The sequence below is a fragment of the Lathamus discolor genome, chromosome 3 (assembly GCF_037157495.1).
Source record: "Lathamus discolor isolate bLatDis1 chromosome 3, bLatDis1.hap1, whole genome shotgun sequence".
NCBI classification, from domain to species: domain Eukaryota; kingdom Metazoa; phylum Chordata; class Aves; order Psittaciformes; family Psittacidae; genus Lathamus; species Lathamus discolor.
This window is the reverse complement of record NC_088886.1, coordinates 142158322-142183152: the sequence shown is the minus strand read 5'-3', so window position 1 is coordinate 142183152 and position 24831 is coordinate 142158322. Positions and strand designations below refer to the sequence as shown.

The 24831-nt window shown below is 39.4% G+C and overlaps 1 protein-coding gene across 4 annotated transcripts in view; it reads right to left on the bottom strand.

Annotated features, from left to right (window-relative positions):
- Positions 1-679: 679 nt before the first annotated feature.
- Positions 680-24831, bottom strand: part of VTI1A (vesicle transport through interaction with t-SNAREs 1A) — a 274299-nt gene continuing 250147 nt past the window's right edge. For 2 of the 4 annotated variants that reach the window (XM_065672260.1, XM_065672261.1), the window contains one exon: positions 680-4475. In XM_065672260.1, the coding sequence (XP_065528332.1) occupies positions 4382-4475 (94 nt within the window). In that variant the 3' untranslated portion in view covers positions 680-4381. The remainder of the gene's footprint in view (positions 4476-24831) is intronic. The other 2 variants (XM_065672262.1, XM_065672263.1) reach the window with 1 other exon arrangement.

Sequence of the window (24831 nt, the reverse complement as noted above, 5' to 3'; positions counted from 1 at the left end):
AAACATAAGTGTGTAAGCCGTTACCACAGCTAACAACTTTACTGGGGATTCACATGTAGCTCTGTCCCCCCCTACAAAGTCCTAGCCAGATTTTGACATGCGAGTGGTGCAGTTCAAACCAAACCAGTCCAAAAAAAGGATGCAGATTTTCTTTATTTAGGATGTGTGCAAAAGTGGTTAATTTACCACTATGTTAAAAAAGGGGGGAAAAAAGTGGACATAAATATTTATGATCAGAAATTTCATTATTTAAAATTATTCTATAAATTTGCTAGCAACTCGAAGATGAATGCCTGCTGTACAGTTTGCAAATTAAGTACCATTATTTTTTTCTTCTGCACTTGAATATTACTCACAGCTAAAGTCATTTAAAGGGGTTAACATCAGCCTTAATTAAATATTAAAGTGTGCCTGTACCTGCTGCTATTGTTGCCCTTAGAATAAGATATAACCTATTTTTGACAAGTTTTCATCTTTCTCTGTGGAAGACGCTACATGAAACCAAATCAGTGGCAAAGAGGAGGGTAATGAATAATCTATTTCATATTCCAGCAGTACCCAGAGCTCTGAGTGGAAAAATATTCAGTCAGATGATAGTATGCGGCTGCTGAGGTACCACATGACGCAGCTAATGTTTAAATAATAATAATAATAATAAAAAAAAGCGATAAACAAATCATTAGCCCTTAACAGTTGTTTAATGCAATTTGTTAATGAACGTAATGGTGGGGACTAATAATGAAAGAAAATAAAAACGTCTAAACAGGCGCCAAGTTGCCAGTGATGCTCAATTATTTCCTTGTCAAGTTTTTATGATTTAATGAGCTCCTCTGGGACTGACGGCTGTCAGTCAGTCGTGACTTTTTGACACCATTACAACTTCAAATACAGCAGCAGGCAGGCTGTTTTCCTCGGATTTGAAATACTGAAATGATCTGACAGGTTTAAAGAAAAGATGTGCAAAAAAAAAAAAGGGGAGAGAGAGAGCGAGAGAGAGAAAGAGAGAGAGACACAGTTGCTTTTTCTTTCTTTTTCTTTTCTTCTTTTTCCCCCCCCTTTTTTTTTTTTCTCCTTCTATGGGGCAGACAATCTCTGGATGCTGTTTGGTAATGAAAACCCAATCACAGAGGTCATTATCTGATGAGGTTTTCTTGGAACTGGCAGGGTTTTTTTTTCTTTATTTCTTTACTTAATGATAACCCTCGATGGGTTTGCCCCGCATGGGATGGTCAGAGCCGCACAATTTTGTTCACCATTAATTTCAGCCTTTGAAGCTCAGAGCTCTGAAGCAGCAGCAAAGAAAACCCCCCACCAAGCTGGCTCCAAAATAAGACAATCCAGCCTGCCTTAAACAGAATAGCAAATGGCCTCCCATCCCAGAGATGGGAACTGACGTCAGTCAAGCTACATTTTCTGATATTTCCCCAAAAAGTATAACATTTAAAACCCTTTAAAACTTAAGAGTCTTTAATTAAATGGCTTTTGATTTTGTATCAGCATAGAATTGGTTTATTTATTCTGCGAGTGCAGCTGTTTAGCAAGGATGGAATTTGCACGCAGCACCACGCGTGCGCTTCTTAATTTGTCATTTCTCCACAAAGGCTGGCAACATTAGAAACATTTCGCTCTTTGAGGTTTACATTTGTAAGCTCTTCGATTCATTCACAGATGCGCTATAGATGCCACTAAAATAGTTCAGGGGAAGGCTGGACCCGGAGGTGTCACCCTACCTGTGGGTGGCTCAGGCTGTGCTCTCAACCGAAGTCACTCAATCCCCACCAAACGGTGTGGATTTCATGCATCATGCCCGCATGCTTCCAGAGCCGGAGGAAAAGGGGAAAGAGCAGTAACACTGCATTTTGAAGAGCATAATGTCACCCGAGCACTATTTTACATGTGGGGAGTACACGAAGATGCAAAGCAGGCACAGAGAGTTATTAACAGGTTAGCATGAGAAACATCACGATGGCGGGTTCATCAAAAGTGGAGATGAAGGCTTTGCATGGCAGTCTTTCTTTTTGCCCATCTGAGTGGATGTATCTGATGTGACACTATGCCCCAGATTTATACTGGGATAAGGAAAACTAGCTTCCTTTCAGCTTTTTGCTGATTCCAGCAGGTGGCTAGATAGAGGGCAAAACCTAGTCATAGGTCAGTGTTAAGATCAGTAGTCATGAATCAATTCCCATGATAGTTAAATTATTGAGGCAACGTGGAGAATGTCTAGGCAACGGACAGAGCTTAACATTTTCTAGACAGTTTTCTGCTTTACAAAATATGCATCTCCTAATTTGCTTAGCAGAGAATAAATACCTTTTAATGCTGCCAGGCATTGTTCTAATTTGCCTGAACTCAGCCCAGTGCCATCACTCGAAGCTAATGGCCAAAGCTCTGCTTACACAACCCCAAATGCTTAATGTGAGTGCACGTTGTGACTGAAGGCCAGCCAGCCTGCACACTGTAAGCTGAACACCCAAATCCTTCCATGTCCAAAAGCCATGTGATAAATATGACATACCTCAAATAGATAAAAGCAGAGGTTCCCTAGGAGGAGACAAAGGGGACACCCATGGCCTCATGTCAGTGCATGGCCTTTGAGGTGAGGAGCTGAACATGACTGAGCTGCACTGCACAGATGCAGAACCTCCCGAAAACATGGGTCTGTATTACCCAGGAACTCTTGTACTCACACAACCCTACAGCCACCGACATGAGCTGGCAGAGAAAACTGGCACAGAAACCACTTCTGAACTTAGTTGTGAGCTGCATATAGTGCAGAAACCACAGCTGACCATATACACTTCCATTTGTTCCAATGGGTATAATTTTTCATGTGGATCCATTTATTCTGTGTTTATCACCATCTTTCAAGCTGTGGCATCAGTACCAACATCCTTTTAGCTGAGTTATTTGTTTCCATCTAAAGAAAACAGGGGACGTATCTATGGCCAAAATCAACTTCCAGATGTTTATCCTAAAATCAGCTCTCGGGGTCAGCAGAGCAAGTTGGCAGAGACCGCAGGGATGCCAAAACCCCAAAAGTACTAATGCACACATAAGAATTTGGTGCTCAGTTCCTACCTAATTTGGGGGGAGTTTGAAAGTCACCAGCTTCTTTTTATTTTGAACATCTTTCTGAAAAGATTTTACAGCTTTAGTTCAAGGGCTTAAAATCCCTCGCAATTTGTAACATTTGTAAGGGATTGCATATAATGAATTTACAAATTATCATGGAAATCATTTTGCCACATCAACAGAAATAGACCTTTTCTGGAGTCATAAGCTTAATTATAAGCCAAATGACCTAGGCCTGTCTATAGGAGAAGTGCAGCCAATAGGAAAAGAGAAACAGCTCATTTACACACAGGTAGATGAAACTATGATATATTATATCAGCTAAAGGCATGTATAAATTAACATTTTTACAGTTTCTGTTTAAAAAGGGGAGTATCACATCAGAATTGAATACACTGAAAATATCTCCAACATGCAGTCGCAACATAGTCAGGCCAATATTAAAAATCTCGATTTTCATTTAATGCACTATAATCATGTATTTGTTGCTGAACTATTACTTTGCATCTCTTTTCAATCAGCAATGAACAGATAAGTATCTTTATAAATCTTCAGTAAGGGCCTAGTGTGTATGCTTATCAGTATATATATCAATACTGGAAGATTTAAAAGAGATTCAATAGATGGGCTGTGGTCACAACTCCATTTTGGGTATGTGATGCATTATTATATTCTTGATGAAAGTGGAGATGTTTTGAAAACGCAGAAAAGAAAGCCTATTAAAGAAAAAAAGTTAAATAGAGTGCTGGATCCACATCAGATATTAAACATCACCCTAAGGTTGCTCTCTTTTTAAAACTACTGTTCTTAAGCATGTTACATCTATTACGGCAATTCATGATCGGGAGTTAGTCACAGGAGACAGGTTCACTTTCTACATCATTTGGTCTCTGCTTTACTTATATTCTATATCACAGAAGGTCAGATACTGCTTGATATTCATACACCCCATGTAGCAAAAGGAAAGTGCAAAGACCCTCTTCTCTGACTCAACTTACAGGCTAATTGTCTGGGGCAGAATTCAACACACGGTAACTCTTTTTAAACCAGAACAAGCCTTCACCCCAACAAATATTAAGCTTCTGAAACACTCAGATAAAGACAAAATTGTAGGAAAAAATAATCAACGTCACATGCCACCAACTATGCCATCCATAATACAAAATATTTTACACCACTTGCACCTGAGTTGAAGAGTGGAAAAGAGAGGGAGACTCTGTCAGTGCAAGAGAATGATTCATGTGACCACTTTGTCTTAATTACTCAGAACAAGCAGTTTGTTGCTGTTTAGTGAAGAACAAAGATATCAGCGTCCCCTGACAGAAAGAAAAATAGCCATCATGGTGGTGAAGATGATGATGACTGCCAGAACCACGATCAAAATCCGGTTTTGGATGATCCTGAAAAATAGTAGAAGAGAGAAAAAAAAAAAGGTGAATAAACCCCCCAAATAAATCAAAATAGCAGAACATATACACATATATGTACATAAAAATCATAAAAAGAATCACACAGATAAATACCTTGGAGAAAAGACATATTCTCACAAATTTAGGATTTTTGATACCATTTTGGGTATATTAATTGCTTTTCACTTATTTCAAAATCCAGTGCTTCCAAACATTTCTTTATGCAGCTATTAAATCCAACTTTTGCATCCAGGAAAGAATTAGACTTTTCTTAATTACTTGTATACATATTAGGATAACGGAAATACAGAACGCTACAATTTATTAGCCTTTTAAGAACATATGAAATAATTAGTCTTCAGTCGAGGCAGTCCAAGCAGGGTGGTTTGTAATAGTAAATACCATCGTATTTTTTAAAGCCGTTCTGAAATCTTCACAGCTTTTTTAATCTGAACAGAAACAGTTTATTAATTTTCAAGGGATTTTACTATTAAGGTACCAGATTTCAAGGAAACACATGTCAATGAGATACTTACTTGTACTAAAATACCAAGGGAAAAGTATAAAAGATAGTTTTGAAGAAAAGGATGATATAAAGAAGCAAGTGTCAAACTGTGAAGCTTATGTTGTAAAAGCATCGCCTGTCTCTGTAGCATACCTTTACTTATGGTAATGGGCAAATGTTACATTTTCTATGTAGCATTAAAAAAAAAAAAAGGAAATTAGTAATAATAAAAGGATGCCAGAAGTAGAAAGTCCTAATATTGTTCGAGCATTCGTTGGGAGAAATCCCTGCTTCTAAAAGCACACACCACATCACTTCAGATTTTGCCTTAAATTAATAGGTCAATTAAAATGAATAAAAATTTCAACAAATGGTAGAATTTGAGGCATTTTACTGGAGGATTTGGATTGTAGGAATTCACAGTTTGTTATTCCATTCTCACAGAGGAGGAATAATATTGTGACAGGCTTCATGAAATAGGAACTTTAGCAAAATGTATTTCTACATGAAGCATATCATTGGAATTGGAGACGTACAACAGAAAGACCCCAACAACCAAATGTAACACAAGCACCCCAAGTCACATTTTTTCTTGTGCTTCTGCAAACCAAACCAAACCAAAGCCTTCACCAACCAGCAAATGGTAAGAAGAGGTAAAACTATGTTTTGTGAAACATCAAACTAAGTACAAGGCTCCAACTTGAAGACAGGGAATGTAATGTGTTAAAATGAGCATATTTCACGCAGTGAAAGAGAGGAGAAACTCTAGAGAGCAGAGGGGAGTTTTTCTTGGTAAATGTTTTTCATTTGGATGCGGGTGCATATACATATAAATTATATTGGAAAGAGTAAAGAAAAATGGAGTTTCAACCAACTCCAGCTCTCTCCTTACTTACCCCCCACCTAAAGAAAAAGCAGTAAATGGATGGATGAAAACTGTCACATCAGATGGACACCCTCCCCTGTGACACTCTAAAAGGACTAGCTCTCTATCCTCCTGACAGGTTACAAAATGATCACATTTGCTGACACGTCTTCCGCAAAACTGCTTTAGTGTTTGTGTCCACTTTCCTAGCAGGAGATGAATGGGCTGCTTTGTCCTCATTTATCACTTAAAGCTGAACTAAGATCTGTCTCGTTTATTTTTCCCTTCCTCACTAGAAAGGCTCAACCACAGCATTAATTCTTTTGCGATGACAGCTAATTCAAACTTAACAGGCAATATTTACTCTGCCAAAAGGATGAGGAGGAGGGAGGGATGTTTCTCCTTTTTCTCCCCTAAAAAAAAAGAAGTGTAGCAGGCTAACAAAATAAAGCTAATTAAGGGCTTTTGGTCCTTGTTGGTTTGCACTTCAGTTTAACACCTGAACTTACAAGCTTCTCTTTTGTGGCGGGGTGTGACATTCTCTGCCAAACACCTGATAACAAACGATTTGCCCAGGCAAATGCATGAAAACCAGAATATATATTTACTCACTCACTCCCATCACTCCTGAAAAGACACTCAGCAAAACTGAAACTCAGCAGTGAAATAGATTAAAAGCATGAAAACTCTTAAAACATTCAGCCTTAAGTAATACACAGTGCAGCTGGCTTGACAACCATTTTATTTGTGGGATGTGGGCCCCAAGGCATCCATAATGCTAATTTACAAAGGATTAACTGTGAGTGAAACTCGCTTAATCTAACACATAGTTAGGCAAAGGCATACATAGCACACTGAGTGTTTAAATCAGCTCCTTCTATCTCCGGCCCACTGAAAAAGCATTTCATCGTCTGAGACTGAAAATTAGAGAAAAATTAATAAAGCGTCGAATCCTCCAAATACTTTATTTTTAATACTCTGGCAGCACAATCCTGACCGCAAGATTATTTAAGCAGTGTCCCTAAAAAATCCTTGTGAGGAGCACATCGAGCGAGGCATGCTGCCACCTGTATCTGCTAATTGAAGGTTCACTTACGGTGTGAATCTAGGAAATACATATCAAAGTTCAATTTCCAGGAATCTGAATTAGTCTGCACAGTGCAGCGAAAGAATATCATATTAAAAGGAACAAATTAATCATGAAATAGGATGGATGTTATCAACAGACTCCTATGCTTAAGCATTATATACTTTTAATATTCAAGCCCACAGTTAAAGATTAATTTTATGTCTTTAAAAAAAAGAATAACGTTGAGTTTTACTGTTTTACTCTCAAGTGAGCAAGCAAAATTCAAGTAACTGCAAACTGTAGAAGGATGGTGCTAGGAGGAGAATGACAGAGCTGTTTGGTAGCAGCAGGATGGTCTTGAGGGGGGCTTAGCAAGCGATGAGTGTTGAAGTCTGAGTCTGTGAGTTGCTGCTCAGACAGAGAACACAAGTTCTGGGTGTCAGCACATTTCAGATCTCAAAGTCAACAGGCATGGGTGACCCTTGAGAGCAAAGAAAATCAAGAGGAAAGGAGACTTTGAGTGATCCAAGACAGTCAAGCCAGCTCACAGTGGTAGAACAATGGTTGGCATTGGCAGGACCCATCTGTAGAGAAGCCTATAGTACTGTCACAGCCAGACACTGCCAGTGGGTATTGCTCTAGGCAAAGCATCAAGAAATTGAAGTGGGGGAGGGAGTGATAATACCAAAGGAGAAGAACATGGGGCCTAACATTTGCTACAAAAAATCCCAAAGGCTAACATGCTCACAAGAAGCAGATGATAATCTTTTATCTCTATTACACCTTAAATTCAACAAAATATGGTGAATGAGGAAGCCCAGATTCTTCTTTGAAAATGCAAAGCATGTTTACAGGGTAAATAATTTAAGAAAGAATATATACTTGAAAGAAGACACCCATTGAAACATCCATGGCTAAAATGCCTGAAGGCAAAAACTTGTGCATTTGCATGCTGCATTTTATTAAGTTAGCACACTGTAGCTTTAAAAGAATGCATGGCCAAATTAAGAGGAATGTGTGACTGAAACATCAAGGATTCCTCAAGTTTACATTATGAATCATAGTGCTGTTGATATGAGATGAATTAACCATTTAGTTGATGCAGCGTAGACACTGAACTCACACCAAGTTCTGCGGCAGCCCGGCGCGCTGGAGCTCGTTAACAGCCAATGTCTACTGTTCCTTTCATACTTGAAACTCTAGGAGCACAAGGGCTCATTCTGCTTTGAGTTAGAAGAGATGAAAATCTGTGCTTTTAAACCAAGTTCCATCTAGTTTATCATGGACAGCAGCCCAAAACATTTGGGTGCAAAACCACATAGAAACAGTAACTAAAGCAGATGCAAGGGTAATGTTAACTGACGCGTTGGAAGAGCACTGGGCTAACAACACAGAAAGCTCATCCCACTCCTGATGAGTTTCCTTCTGCTCCTCCTTTCTAAATGCCTGACCCTCTCTCCTGGCTTCTGGTTGCAGTGCCTAACATCTGACCACTGGTGCGCTGGAGGCTCTCTCCAGCTAGTGCCAACTTTGTGAGATGAAGAATGACACTCTGCTTTTGGGGGTCACTGCTTTGTTGCACACAGCGACCACTGCTTTGCAGAAGTCGCATATCCTGTACCAAACACTGATGTCCCTGGTGAATCAGTTCCCCCCACTTCCACCATGGCCAAAATTGTGCTGCCTTTCCACATTTCAAAACCCAAAATGATTTGCTCCTCTCCATAGCTTCATGCACACATGCACACAATGGGTCTAACTCTGTGACATGTTTAGATCTACTCCATATAAACACAAAGCAGTTCCCGAATAAGCTTTTGCAAACCTTACATTAAGGATGCCAACCGTGTTTAAACCTTTTTACAAAACTGCATTCATTAGCAGGGGAGTGCACGACATCTATATGGGTTCAGCCTGATGTCTTGCACATGTCTTAGTGCCTGATTGACCAGCATTGAATAATGATGCCTTGCCATTAAGCACTGATGGTACAATAACAATTGTCATGAAAATTAGCAATCTCGGTAACATGTTAACAAAATACAGGATATAAACGAATCAGTGCAGACTCTGGGTGCATAAAGAGTTTTGTGTCCTTTACTTGAAATAATGAAGAGTACAAATAGAATACTGCAAAAATTTCTTACAGAAGCTCAACTCTGACACTGATCCAAATAAAAAAAAATACAAATGGCTTGGGGGATCAGTTAGCACACATTCATTACAACACAAGGCTTTATTCTTAAAGCAAGCATCTTGAAAAATAGTGTCCTCAAGAACACAGACTGATTGATGACGGAGCACTGTCCAACAGTGTTTCGCTGCAATACATGTATTTAAGATTTACCTAGAGGTCATTCCTATCAGTTTACTGGGCAGAAAGGCTGGTTCTCTGTATACAAGGCTACATTTTAAATGGCCACTTTGAATACTTGGCTACTGCATTTTTGGGTGCCCCATTATTTGTGACGGGCATTGGTTGCTAACTTGCAGGAAAACAGGTGCATGCAGATCAGTGGTAAGTGATTTTTAAGTGCCCAATATTCATGTGTAAATCAGCAGATTCAAACAAACACAAAGTGTAGGTCTAGTCACTTAGGGAAATACATACTGGGCAAAACTAAGTGTGAATTTAAACTAATACAGCTATACTCGGATACCTTCTGGCCAGACACCATTATTACTATATATAATGACATCCTTGTTACAATATACCAGGAGCTTTCAAAAGGGAGCACTAGACCCCACACAGGGGAATAAAATGTTATGATTGGTAAAGCAAAGCCTTAGATACATAATGATAAATCTCTAAGTTCAGGGTATCTGGGGGCTGTTCAAGTAACTATTCATCTTTCCCATCTTTAGGTTTAAGAATGCTTTTCTTAAATAAAAGCAACTGAAAAGGACCAGACAGGCTGAGGCAAAACATAAAGACGTGGCAACCTACTGAAATGAAAGAATAAGAGAGCCCTGCCTCGCAGAACTACAGCTGGTTGGAAGTATCTGACTTGAGACATTTTTCATCATTAACAACTGAAATTAGCAAACAAATACCAGTGCAAATATCTGCACAAGTTGCATAGGACTCCTTGGCCCTCTTCTAGCTGACCTCGGGAAAAGTGAAGAATTTGGAGAATACTCAAGGTTTTTTCCCTCTTCCCCCGCCCCAAACTCTGAAAATACATCCAAGTTCTTTGTGTTCTCATGCCAGAAGAACTGACTGCATTGCAATTGACATTGTACAGTTAAAGGTGAAAAGGCTTTGGGGGGTGGTGAAGAGGGGATAGGACCCCTCCCAGCTACTTCATGCCAAAAGACCACGCTGCATGGGTTCCAACTCCAGTCTGGAGACAGGCCATTCCCAGCAGGAGCCTAGTTCATGTTCTCTGAATCCCTTCCCAGATGAGCCTCTTCTTCCCCTGGGGATAGGGGCTCTAGTTTCTTATGTGTAAGAGCTTGGAAAAAACCATTGAAAATTGCTGAAAACTAAGCAGATAATGAAATTAAAGCCTCAGAAGTGGAAGAACAGAGACTAAAAAATGATGGCATTTTTCTAGCTGACTAGCAGGGGTTTTGTGAAAGAGGCAGGCCATACAAGGTGCCTAAGATATTGTTGTTAGGGCTGGGAGCTGTGCAGCACTATGTCCTCTAGCTTTAGAGTTCAGTCTTAAGGACTAGAGCTGTCTACTTGTAATAACATGGATACCAATCTCTAGTTATAATATTACACTGAAACCACATCAATGTATTTCCACCTGGGCCTTGAATGAAAAAGATGAGTCATGTAATAACAGGTGCAGGGAGGTAGTCACAATATTCAGCTTTAAACATCTAAATTATATCTAGCTAATCTCTCTCAGCTCCCTGTGTATGTAACCTAGAGTCCTGCTCTGAACTGCCTTCTCTTTTTCCTGGCCACATATGCATCCCAGGAGAACTAGTCATTTAAGTTAGCTGGCTAGGTTAGGTGCCTACAGATTAACACAAAATCACACAGGAAACATGTTCTCATACTGTAAAGTATCTGTAATCTTTAATCAGAAATATTGAGATGAATATGAGAGATGAAACTCACCAGTGAAGCAGAAGATGTTCATCATCACATTAGTCAGTAAATATCTTAATTCATCATCCCCCTTTAATGGATCCTGTATTTGCACATAAAATTATGAACAGAACCAAATATACTTCTCCTTTCACAGTTTTTCTGGAGGAGTGAGAGATAGGAGAGACATCCCTCTCTGGGATGAATGCCTCCTGAAACGCAGTGGGCTTCCTTGGCTCAAGGAACTATGTTTTTTACCTGGCTGTGTCATCTTCTGAGAATCTTACTATTAAGTTTAAAATTTAAAATTATTTTTATGAAATCTGTTAATTAAAATACCTATTGATGTATCTAATCCATAACTGAAGTCTTGCAATGCATTCCAAATATAACAAAAGCGTATGAGCAGCGTTGGAGTATAGTGTTATTTGGTAGCCATCAGGATTATCATAGCTCGCAGGAGTCCTGTCTCAAGGAGATGGCTGTCCCAGGAGGTGTAAATAGTACCCAGGTGGTCACTGGAGTATAGGGACAATGAGGGGGGAACGGAGTGGCCTAGGACAGACAGATACCCATGGGAATGATTGGAATGATTGGAAGACAAGTGTATACAGACTTTAGCACGTACACTGCGAGAATAGGGAAATCCTGAAAGGGGACCTCACGGACATAGGACGTAAGATAAAGAGACAAAAGGGAAGGGATCTGTGCCTCTCCTACTAGCTCAGATTTCATTAATTGCTTATTTTTAAAACACATGGGATGGCATTTCTGGAGGATAAAAAGTATCCCTTTCCTGACGAGAGACCCTGACAGGGAACATTCCTCTGCACAGTTGTGATGCAACTTCAGCTTTCTCTTGTCTCCATGTCCACCCCTTCCATGGAGGGAACCAATTAGGTTATTACTGTCATTAGGAAGAACAGCGGGTGGCTTCCGGGGCTACAGAAACTCACCAACCATAACTGGAGGAGGACTAATTCATTTCATGCAAAGCAGAGGCAACACCAGATCTCTCTGGCAAGTCTAAATGAAGATCACATGTGCAGTGGCAACTGCAAGTGGAAGTATTCAAGGTTGTATTAATCTCCAGCCAGCCTTTCTCAGGGTACTGAAGTATCAAGAAGAACAAATCACACATTTAGTCACCTGAGCATGACTAAGAACCATAGGCCTTAGCAAACATTACGAGCGCTTTAGAAAGAGCTTCGAGGGAGGGTGGATAGCCCAGCTGTCAGTGTAATGGCATTCTTTAGCACATCAGTTGCACTGAGCCCTGGTCCTCAAACAGTTAATAGGAAAAAAAAAAAAGCCCCAACTCCAACCCCCTTGTCAGCACTCAAAGCTAAAGCAATTATTTCTCCAGCAAAAGAAATGTATGCAAGCTATAAAATGACAAGAACATACATGATTGCACATTGGCTTTTATGATATATATATATATAACTTTACATTCTGTGCAATTTAAAGAAAACAAAAATGGCTAAAGTCTGTGTTTTATCAACTTGCATAATTATTAGAACTCACTAAAATATATATCTTAACAGGCCAAAGAAAGTAACATCTTTTGTCCAGGCTCACTTTAATGAATGACTTATCTACAGCTTTTAGGTGTGATGAAGTTGGAGACTGGACACAAATACTTTGCTTGTGTTATTTCCTCCTTATCACACCATATTTGACTGGGCGTCTTTTTGTATGGCAAGTTTTCTACAATTGTCTTAACAATCTTGACCTCTTTTGTAAAAACCCGAAGGCATCTGCAGCAATTGTTCCTGAAGACGTGCCATCCAAAATGTTACCATTTCATGGCACTTCTTGAGTGATAGAAAAGATACTCTTTTTTTTTTTTTTTTTCTATTTTTTTTAAATGCTATAAAAGAAAGGAAAACAATCATGGCTAAGGCCATTTATGAGATGGCATTAAAAGAGCCTACTCTGAGACAGATAAAAATAATGAGAATCTTTCTGTCAAGAAGGATTTAGAAAATATCACTAGCATTATTAAAATTTAATTTTTTACTGTGCTTTTTGGTTCCCCCTTTTCCAGTGATAATGAGCAGGACTGCACACCTCCACAATGCTAGTACTTGTTTTGAGCAATAAATTCAGCCTTCCAGTCTGAAGACATTTCAGACAACAATTTTGACTGCTATAGGCTTATTTTTCAACCTTCTCTGTGCTTTGAGTCTTCCGATAAAAACCAGTTCATAAGCTAATTTTCCACAAGGCCAGTGGAACAAATAAAAATCAATTTTTGCCCAACTGGTTCAGAGAAAACCTGGGAACAGTGAAGACAGAACAGTGAAAACTAAAAAGAATCGATGTATTCACAAATGGTTTACCTGATCGAGAACTATCAAATTAGTTGACAGGAGATACTTGCCACTATTATTTTCTTTTCAGCCTGTTACAGTATTTCTATTACGGGAGCAGAAATGCCTCTACTTTGTTATGACCTCAGATACCTTGGTTTAATAACCACATCGAGCCTCCATGCATTCTGTAAAACTACAGGGCACAGAGTCAAAGTGCAAGAGCACTTGAAGATCCAGCAACCGGAGGGACCAGCAAGCCCAGCCTGGCTTAGGGTGGGTGTAAGTCTTCATGATCTCATGGAAGAAGGGAAGATTCCTCTTTCAATGAGCACAGGGAGACATTCATGACCTCAGGCCAACCTTGTCAAGAGGAATTCAGTCCATCAAGAGAGGAAAAAAGTTGTAAAACACTGCCCAGACTTCTCTCCCCATCAAAACCCCCAAATGTTCAGGAGCACGCGGAAGACTACGCAGTTTAATATCTCTTGGACAGCAGAATACACATCTCTCCAAAGATGGAAATCCCATTTGTAGACTTCAAAACTATCAAATCTCAAGGTGTGACTCGGGGCACCGGCTTTAATATTGTGGCCCAATCCATTTCATCATCTTCTCCACTAACTACTGGGCATTGGTTTTTAAACCGCGAGGCCGAGAAGGGCTTGGATAGGTGCTTATGCCTGTCTGTCTGCAGCCAGAAAAATACGTCTGGAAAATTGATTGAAGCACAGAATCTGTTTTTTAATATAAATTAACCATCATTCCCATGGAAATAAAACAGATTTATAATTAACAAGCTTAAATATTAAGGAAGCTATTTTTAAGTAGCTGTAATCTTCACCCTAGTATGTAGCATTTTATACACTCCTTCATTTTTATGAGTTGGCATTAAAATGTGACTCATTTTAACAGAAAAAAAAAAGGATTAAGTATGTTACTCTGAAGTGAAGCTGCTATTACCTATTTAAAAATATTATAACACACCATGGAGACATCATTTCTAGGGCCAAACAAAACATTACCCAATGAAGAAATAGCATGAAATATAAAATACTCAGCTGAGGAAGGGTATTTGGAGTTAAGCAGTTTCATTGCCAATAAACAGCATCATAGTAAACAGTGTGCACGTAGAAAAAAAGTATACTTGTCCTTCACTATTTGAGATATAACACCTTAGTATGAGAAACTAACAAAGATATTGCTTGTCCACAAAGTACATACAGGGAGAAACTAAAACCCACCACACATTTTGATTCTGAATCTCTTACCACTGATGCTAATTTCCTTATGATATCTGCCTGATTGAGAGCTAATCTTCTGTAAATTAACTCCTAATGCTGTCTGAAATAATCCTCTTAATGCTGGTCTGTCTTGAGTACTTTATATCAAATACCATGAAATACACAGCCATACACAAGGCATATAGCATTTGTAGTGCTGTTGGCTGCTCTCAAATATTTGTTGTGCCATGAAGATGCGAGCATGGCGCAGAGCTGCACGGCCCTGGGGCAGCTCTGGGACAGCGCAGGGTCATGATGCCCTGGCTGTCCTCTTCCAAGGGGACAGCACACCAGGCCACCAGGGAGAAGAGAGGCCCTTCTCCTAACAAAATGGTGCAGGGAGGGGAGGTGCAGCCCCACGCTCCAAACCTCCCACCTCCAGCAGCACATGATAATGAGAAAAAGTAAACCGCTCAGGCTTTGAGATTTCCGGATGACAAGATCTGTGTTAAACAGCACTAATTATCAGCTGGAAGCCTAATCTGATAACTGGTTTGAAAAGACAGAGACAGACAATTTTGTTTCTTCAGACGGGAAAGCTATTTTTAAGGGTGTTGCTTCAGCATGGGCCAGCTTAATTATTATTGTCAGTGTGCTAACTCTGTATTCAAAAAGATATTTTTGCCACTAAATCCACCAGAACAATTTTCTTCCCCAACATTAATTTAATGATACAGCCGAAACCCTAATTGATATTGGTGAGCAATGCAATTCCAACATATTATTTTCTCGGTTTTTGGAACATAAATGGCAGGCGCAACTTGGACTGAATGGACCTCTTTATGTTTTAACAGGCGGTTTATTGGCCCAGACTCTAACGTATAACAAGCACAATTGCAAAGGCAATACATTTTTAATTGAAAAATTCACGTATTTTTACTACAAAAGTGACTCAAATAACAAGTAACTTTGTCAGGTAAACGGCTTTTAAAACAATTGTTTTATATGGAATGTTGTTTAGCAATTATATTCTCACCATAGCAAGCACTTATAGGAGGCTATTAAAAGAAAAAAATATGTATTGTTTAAATCATACTTTATTGGAGCTTGCTTTTTTTTACTGTATTAAAGAACAGATAACGCACAGTGATCAGTGAGCCGTATGTGTCCAACAGCCCTTCAAGAGCCTTGTGGAAATGTATAAAACAAGCAGCGATACAATCCTTTGCCAAACACCGTCATAAATTTTTTATTTGGCAGCTAACATTCTCACTAGTTTTCTTGGCAGCAATTGGGACCTTTAGCAAGAAAGGTGCAGGAGAAAAATACCTTGTTTAGAGATGTTTTCAACACTTTCTGGGATTTTTCAGAACTTCTGCCTGCAGCACATTTTACAACCACAGTCTCCAGTCACCTGATGAGTAGGTGGTGGTTTTAAACTTTTTTTTGGTCTAATATAGACAGCCTACTACCTCCCTCTGGCCTTCAGCCTAGGATGTGAGAGCGCGGAGGGGGGCTGTATGTGCTCCACTGAGACACAAGTGGTTGCTCTTCTCTGTCTAGACAAAAAAACTTGAAAATAATATCAGAATGTACCTTTCATAGCTCCTGATACTATCTGTATCTTATTCCCGGATGACAGAGATAAATGAAAGGCAAACACGTGCTGATTGCTTTTGCATTTTTCTTGGGAGATCTCTGCAGAAAAGCTGGTCACAGGTGCAGCTACCCTGGTCAGCCTGAGAAACAGAATAGTGAAATACGTTCCTGTACCCAGACCCGCTGTTGCAGGGTTTGTTTTGTTTTGTTTTTAAAAAGAAAGGATATACTGAACTTGACATCTGATGCACAGCCTTCCTCCGTGCACCCAGCTATGTTGGTGCATCAGATGTGTGAAAATATGGCTCCAGCAGTACTGTGGTTTGGGCTATACAGGGCAGAATTACATAGCGAGCTCCCACCAATGCACTTCTGGAGCAGATGTTTTGTGTTTTGGTATTTCATTACTTCAGAATATAAATAATAAGAACCTATTTTACATCTCAGCAACTTCCTCCAAAACTTTCACAACAATAAGTCCTTCACATGGACATAAAGGAAAGAGTTTGTCTTAAACAGATGTAGACCAGGAAAAGCACCTTTTCCTTATTCGCCTCAAATTAGGAAGGTTGGAATTTAGGTTTAGACAGCATAAATTGCTTTAAACACAGGCTTAATTAAAGTAACGATGTTACACTTATGAACACAAACTAATAGGCTTCCCCACGGCCTGTGTTCCAATTTTGCCTCTCGTGTTTACCAGGGGCATCATCCCCCCCAAGAACTTTACAGAGCACACACAGACATCTAGTGGTAGGTGAATACACTGCAAGCCTGTCAGTGCATCTGGCACAGCTCCACTGGGGACACTGATACTATGCCAGGTATCTGCTACAGCTATATGGATGGGCAATCAAACCGGGAGAGAACTGCTCCCTTTGATGCCATCGCAGGTAATCAAGTTGTTTTCTTGGCAACTCTGGCTCCCCAGATTTCCCTAGTCATTGTCTCTTTTCAATTCAGAGCTTGTTTTGCCTTTCTTTTGATTAAATTTCTCTCTTCTTGTTACTATCTAATTCTACTTAGAAACTGAAGAGCTTAACTATGTAATGTTGTTGGAAAGGTTCTCTGAGTGTGGCTGCACGCAAGGAAGTCTATTGGAAAGGGAGCATTGCGATTTTACAGGCAACAAAATACACACACGATGAAAAAGCACACGGTCAATAATAAATTTAAATTATTGCTGGAGGAATCTGACTTGCTCTACAGCCCGCATCAATGGAAAGATGCCTAAAACTTCAGTGAGGTTTGAGTCCCACATCTGCAAAGGAGATCAAGAGCCACAGTTTTGCACAGCGCAGTAAGAACTTAGTGCCCTGATTCTGCTCTGTTACACCATTTTAAATCAAGCGGTGCTCAGTGGTGTCATAACCCTGTGCATCTGTGTCAGACCCTGTGTTGCAAAGGCAGACTTGATGCCAAGAATGCAAAACAGATGTTGCTTTCCTAATGTTTTCTTGTTGTCATTTAAGTTGTTTTTGTGGGGTTCTGTTTTCATTTTGGTGAGTGAAACCGGTCGACAGGACTTTGCAGAGGGCGGACTGGAGGAATGCTTCTGCACCTTCCTTTTTATTTTGCGCGCATGTGTGAATATGCATAGACTTTGAGTAACAACTGGGAAAAATCTTTCCTTTTTTAAGCTTCATTTGAGCTATGCTCTGTACCCTTGGGGCAAAATGAAAGGTAGCTATTTGCGGATGGAAAAAGGGCTTTTGTGAACAGCAAAACTGCATCACCAAACAGCTCAAGAAAATGATATTTTGAAGTTATTTTTTTACTACTATTTTAAGGGGAAACAGGGATAAATATATCTTTTTTTGCATGTTGGCTCATTAGCAAATTTAGCAATAAACACTTTGTAATTAAGTCCACTAGTTTACTGCTGTCCAGAAGTTTCTCAATACTCTTTCCACAGAAGGTTTTGGAAAATGTAGAACTAAGAAACAGTGAAGGCAAATCCCAACAGCTTGCTCAAGAAAACCTAGCTGAGGCTTAAACTTACTTCTGAACACTGAAACTTGAGATGCCGTATCAAATAAGCAGCTCTTTTTCCCTGAAGAGGAGAAACTGGGTGTAGCTAACCTAGTGCATAATAGGTTTATTCTCATTCACAAAACAGGAATCACTTTATGGCCCCAAAGTAAAACTAGCACAGAAATATACTGGCAGATTTGCTGCAGATGTGTGTTGTGACACGTATGCAGGGAATCTGCTATTAATCACATGCTAAGATTTTAATATTATGTAGGGTAATGCAGGCAATCATTATGGGGAAGGTTCTGGATTCATAAAAGCCTAACCCACAAATGGGTCTTTTAAATTTAATCCATTTGAGCTCACTCTCACACTGCACCAGTTGAATTCCATGATTCACAGAAGTCGTCCCCCCCACCCCGCTCCCCATTACATACATTTATTTCAATATCTATTGTGATTTCCCCCATTACATATGTTTATTTCAAGATCTACTGTGTATTTCTTTTTGTGTTTGTGCTCCGCTCCTTTTCCTCTGACACATGACAGTTGTTGTGGAAAGTGTAGCTTTTCAATTCTCCCGTTTACTGGACTATGACAGGAATGTTCTTGTTAGAGGGGCCTGTTTGCAAGACCCCTGGACACGTACCCAGCACAGGAAACAGTCTGGCTCAAATGCTGGAAAAGCAATCCTTCACCTGAATCCTTCAGAATTTGTGTCCAAACACAACTAGAACCTATGTATCCGTACCCGGGCTAAGATTACTATGGACAATTATACCGTGGAAATGCATTATTCTGACAAAGCAATCAATCACGTTATTTCTCACAATTTCAGTTCACCCCTAAAATTTTCCTTACCTCCAAAGCCAGCTGGATATTATATTACCAAAGCTGTTGAAAGGGTGTAACACTAACCATGAAGCCAAAGGCCACTAAAACTATGCAATGCATAAATTTTTATTGTTTGCTCAGCATTGAAATCTCATTAGGGCTCATAACTCATCGGCACACTGCAAACATTTGCATCTGCTGATCATGAGAACTTAGATGGAATGCACACCTTTGGCTAATTTACTTGTTATGTTTTTAGATGAGACCATTTGTGTTGCTTTCTATTTTCTTTTTTTTATGCAGTTGTGAGTTAAATTTCCACTTTTTAAACTAAATACATTAAAAACTTTCATTTGCAGTTTCTCAAGGTTGTTCTGTTGCTGGCAATATTCATGATCATCATTTTACAAAAGCTTCACTTGACTCAGTATTCAGGTTAATCATTGTTTGAAAACTGTGCCCCATAGAGCATTTCGCTTCATTCATCCTCTCTGCTTTATGCAGTCACATTTTAATTACATTAAAATTTGTCCTCCAATTAGCTTTCATTAAAGTTTATAGATTACAGCAAAAATCTCCACTGAGTTGTGCTTCAAAACTGTGCCTAAAGTTTAAAATGAAATAACTGTGCAAATGAAGTGATTATGAAGATTATTACTATGCAAAAAAACATCAGTCGCTTCTTGGTTTACTTAAACGTTTAACTCTGTAATTTATTTTGCTGACTTCAATGCCTCTGTGTTCTCCAGAGTAGTCATCATAATAATACCTTACAGTTACGGGATACCTTTCATTCCTAAGGATCCTTAGGGGCCTGATTCTGCAGTCTTTATGCACACCAGTAGTCCTGTTCTTGAAGTCCCTGAAACTATTTGAGCAAGTGCTACTCACTGTATGTGAACCAGAACCCAGCTACAGGTCAAGTCTTGCTTTCACATGCACACATAGCATTACTGTTGATTCATGGAGGTCAGAATGCAAACCAGATATGAACATTATGCAAAAAGTCCTTTCACCTATGTTTGCGTGAGATGTAGCAGCTGTTTAATGATGCATGGTTACAAACTCACCTCTTTAAATGGGGGCGTGAAGACAGATACTCCCCCCCATCCATTTAAAACTGCAGAGAAAAACTGAGAATGTAATTATCCAAAGAGGAAACAACTCTGTAGGACACTGGGGTTGGGGCAGCATCTCTCCTGTCACTCAAGTCTTCAGATGTGATGCTGCCAAGTAGGATGCCCAGTTGCTAATGCCTTCTGCACATGCAAATTTACTATGTGCTGAAGGCAGCATAAAGTTTACAGTTCGCCAGGCAGATCCTACAACAAGAGCGGACATTTACTCTGGAGCAATCTCTTGGTGGAACACATGGGGTTCCGTGTCGGAGCAGAGCTCCACAGAAATGGATCTGTTTGCAGGAAATACTCTTCCAATAGCAAGAGCTATAAATATATACACATAATTAATTAAAAAAAAAAAAAAAGATATGCAGCCAACATCTTAAAACTAAAAATAGAGATGCTTGGGTTACAAAACCAGGGACCTGTCTTTGCTCTAGCACCATATTCCTGATAGGAGGAACACAGCTGAAAACAAATACTTTACTACAAATGCAATGTAGTTTATGAACATGAGAGAACAATTCCAGCAAAATGCAGGACTGTAAAAGGCAGTCTTTCCTATTTTTCATGCACTAATTTCTTGATCAATCACTAGTAAATCTTCACATCACTGAAGTAAATAGAAGTATTCCCGCTTAGCAGAGGGCAAAACTAAAGTTCAAGGGTGTCAAAGGCTATAGGGCAGTTTATAGTTTCAATGTTCTGACTCCAAGCCCTGTACTCAAGCCAACACCATGTTTCCAAGATGCAAAGCATCCAGCAGCAATACTAATTTTAGGAGTCATGCTCAGGTCTATCCCTTCCTCCCCCTACTCCCACCTCCTCTTGGTGTTCATTTCTGCCATCGTGTTGCAGCATGCCAACCTCAGTTGTGCTGATTCAACAGCTTGTGGTCCATGTGATGAATCAGATCAAGCAACTGATCCAGGATAAAAAAAGAAAAAGAAAAGTGTGGGAGAGGAGAGCTGTTTTGCACTGGATCAGTTCAATTTCAAGGCACGGACTGGAGAACAGAAGTGCCCATGAAAACGAGAGAGCAGCTGGATGCAGCATAAAGGCAGGAGTGAGTAGCTCTGGGAGCAGAAGATCCTGTTGTTGATGGTTTTGTACCACGGAACTGAGGTTCAAAACACTCTGAAATAATTCCATCTTCATGTTTTAATTCTATAACTCTCCTTCCTTTCACTTTCCTTTGCCTGTTTATTCTGAGGAAGAGCATAGCTACTCCATCCTACCTTTGCACAACAAATCTGCACAAGGCAATTCAGAAACTGGAAGTATTTCACTTTCTGCAATTAAGATCTGGAACACTAAGTTCGCCTTCTCAATTACACTGACTACATTGCAGAAATACTGTTCCATTTCCTCAGTAGAATTGTCATGTTTCATAAAATAGAGACAAACTAGTCACGCTTTATGTCAAGAGTGCATTTACAAATAGTTTATAAAGGATTTAGAAGATTAAACATATATTGAGACGGCTAATCAAATTTAAGAGGCTATTTTAGAGTTCTACAGATCAAGCAGTTATTTATAATCCTTGTTATTGCTTTCTACCTTATATCCACCCCTAATGTACACCATCATAATACTCTGCTAACTCTTTATGAATAACTTGTGTTAGCAAAATAAAATGAAAAAAGCCCAAATCCTGTCATAAGGAGTAGGTTAGAGAATTAGGATATTGAGATTCCTAGACTAAATTAATCAGATCCAAGAATTAGATCTTTGGAAGTAGTTAGACAGTCCATGCCATGATTTAGATAATTCAAGGCCCTTATAAAACTCAGCCTTCATCACTCTGCACATGAGACTTAGGCAATTTTATAAAGTTGGCCAAGTGTCATGTGAAAAGGCACAAATGATGAAGTAACTGCAACAGCTGAGGAACACATCTTTTCTTCAACAAAACATCAGCATCATGACAGGATGCTTAAAGCTTCAGTGCTTCATGCTGGTTGTGGAAAGAAAAGCCCAACAATGGAAGTCTTGAGGAATGCTAAATATAACCAGTATCCTTACAAAATACAGTCTGCTCAGTTAGAATGGAATGAGAAAATATTTCTTGTGATTTTATTCAGTCATTTCAAGCAGCGTCTTCTCTTTTTAATAGATTTAACTTGGTACTGGACGTATAGAACATTTTCAATGAAGAAATAAACATACATTACTTTTTATTGCACTGTGATTTATAAAGTTTAAAAAAAGGAATCTATTTTGGAACTATAGTGTATTTGGTGCTATTTTTGCCTAGGAATGGAAACTCGAACTGGAAATAGAGTCATTCATTCACACTTACAGGATGACATCCCGTTGACAGGCATGCAAACTTGGAAAGGTGCTACACAGTCACTCTTAAAATACTATACTGTATTTTTTTTCCTTCTAAGCTTCAATTAAATAAATGTTAAAGAGGGATCAGTACTTTGTTAAGGCTAAGGGTTCATCATTTGCAAGAGATCATCTTTCAGAAGCACAAAGACAGAAAAGTCAAGGCAGTAACTACTAAACAAACTGTTTTCACAATAGAAGTGGCACCTTCAAGCCCCTCTACACCAAGATGTTGTGCTGCTGGAGTTCTACTCATTCAGATTTTGATTTTAAAGAGTATTTCCTTGATATGATCAGAAAGGGCATCAATCCTTCCTGCTAGGTAGTTGGTTATTTGCACAGAGTTTGTTTGTTTTTCAATTCAGGGAGAATGAAAATCATAAAAAGGTGTGAAAATACAGTTGAGATAGATATATTCACAGATTCTAATATATCTGGAATGCTGTTGGTGCTAACGAGCCCTGAGCAAGTGATCCGTGGCTGGCATGTTCTGCCAAACAAACTACAACTACAGAAGAACCAAAAGTAAAACAAGCAACTTTAAACCTCCTGAATTTGTGAGCCTGGGCATAAGGGTTATATCTGTACTTGCGCCTGCAGGCTTGCTTCCAAAAGGCACCGAAAACTGGAATGACCTTTCTAACAGGAAGAAAAGAAGAAAAGATTCCATGTGAGATCTAGCATTTCAAAATGGTAGAAAGCGCAAGCGGCCATAGCGGGGTCCCCTCTGTGTCACATTCCTACAAGAGGACCTCGTGAGACTTCAGCTCTATCATATCTGAATCAAAATGTCAGGACTTCAAATCCACACCAAAAATCACGCCCTCTGAAATCGAGGTACATAAACCTCTTGGCTTTGCTTTCTGTTGGGATTCTCCAGCCTGTGCATGCCTCTGCAGTGCCAGTTGAGATGTGCTTTCCTTTTTTCTTGCAGAGAAAACCTCAGCTAGCCCCAAATTTTAATGACTTTAAATGATGTGCTCTGTAACTCCTTTTGCACCAGCTTTGTTTTTTTCTGCTGGTTCTAAAAAACCCTTTGACCTGCTCCTAAGAACACCATTTCTATTTCTGTCATCCCAAATTAACAAATGAATGAGGAGAGGGGAGACTCCCCTGTCTCTCCAAACCTTCACCCTTCAAGTCCCCTTGCCTCATTGCAACCCTGGTGCTCTAAAATAAAGAGATCATTAATGGGCTGATTCTTCAATGGGACATCAGCACTTGCTTAAACAAGATTCTGAATCATGGGCTAAATGGTGGTGGGCAAGAGCAACTATTTACTTTGCGCAGTCTCTTAGGATAGAATGGATTTATGGCCATCAATTTTAAACAACACTACTATTGTCTCTTCACATTTTACCTGCCTCCATTATTCATTTACGTTGATTTTGATTGATGAAGACACTTTAAAAAAGGAGGGGATAAAGGAAGAGGGGGAGAGGAATACTTTGACTGTTTGGTCTCTAATTCCTGTAAATTTACAGTTTATACTGCAAGAGTATTACTCAAAAGAAATGTCAACTTTCACATTTTGGGAAGGGTTTTTCCTTTTACCACTCTTTCTTCTTTTGAAAGACTGGAAGTAAGGTGCAAGCAAGTGCTTCTGATACATATCTAATCACTGCAGAGGCTGCATATCACACCACAATTATGCCACGAAAATCAATGTTGGTCTTCTAATGAAAAAGTGTTAAGAACTGCACAAAACCTCTTTTACATATTTACTTCCTAAGCCATGGCTAATTAAGTTTTAGGCTGGTTTGATATACCAAAAATTGCTCGGATCACAGAACTGACCCAAGCAGAATAACTATAATTTCTTCACTCAAAGTGAAAGCATCTGCCAGAAAGCTCCTCTTCTCACTGTATGGAAGTCATAAAGAAAAGACCCAGCTTTGCCTTGTTTGCTTCCAAATATATGGTATTTACTGACCTCTCATTAAAACATCCTGACAGAATACAGATTATGAACCATCCGATACATTTCTTTCCTTGGGAGAAAGCTTACGTCTGAGGCCTGGGGGTAAAGAGATTCCGGAGAGTCGTTTAAATTCATTTCACTCCTCTCAAAGTTTTAAATGAGCTTCTGAGCAAGCACTTACAAACTTGCCAAGCTCTCTGCTTACTTAGGGAAAAAAGAAAGAAAGAAAGAAAAAGACAGACACATTCACCACATGTTTGCATCTCTCCTGCTTGGAGATCTGCCCCCGCACATGCTGACTGCAGTGTTGAACTGACTGCCCGTAGCCAAGGGAAGCCCAGCACCCCTCTGAATATTTGGCTGCAGGATTTCCTTTCTAGTTCCACCCCTTTCTGAGCTTTAAATAGTATGAGTTATAATACAGCAAGAGAAGGAGTGAAAAAAAAGGACAGATAAATTGCTAATAAACTACCATTAGATGTTAGAATCACCACTCCATTCAAGAATCAACCCCTCTACTGCAATTTTTGTGTCTAAAATGT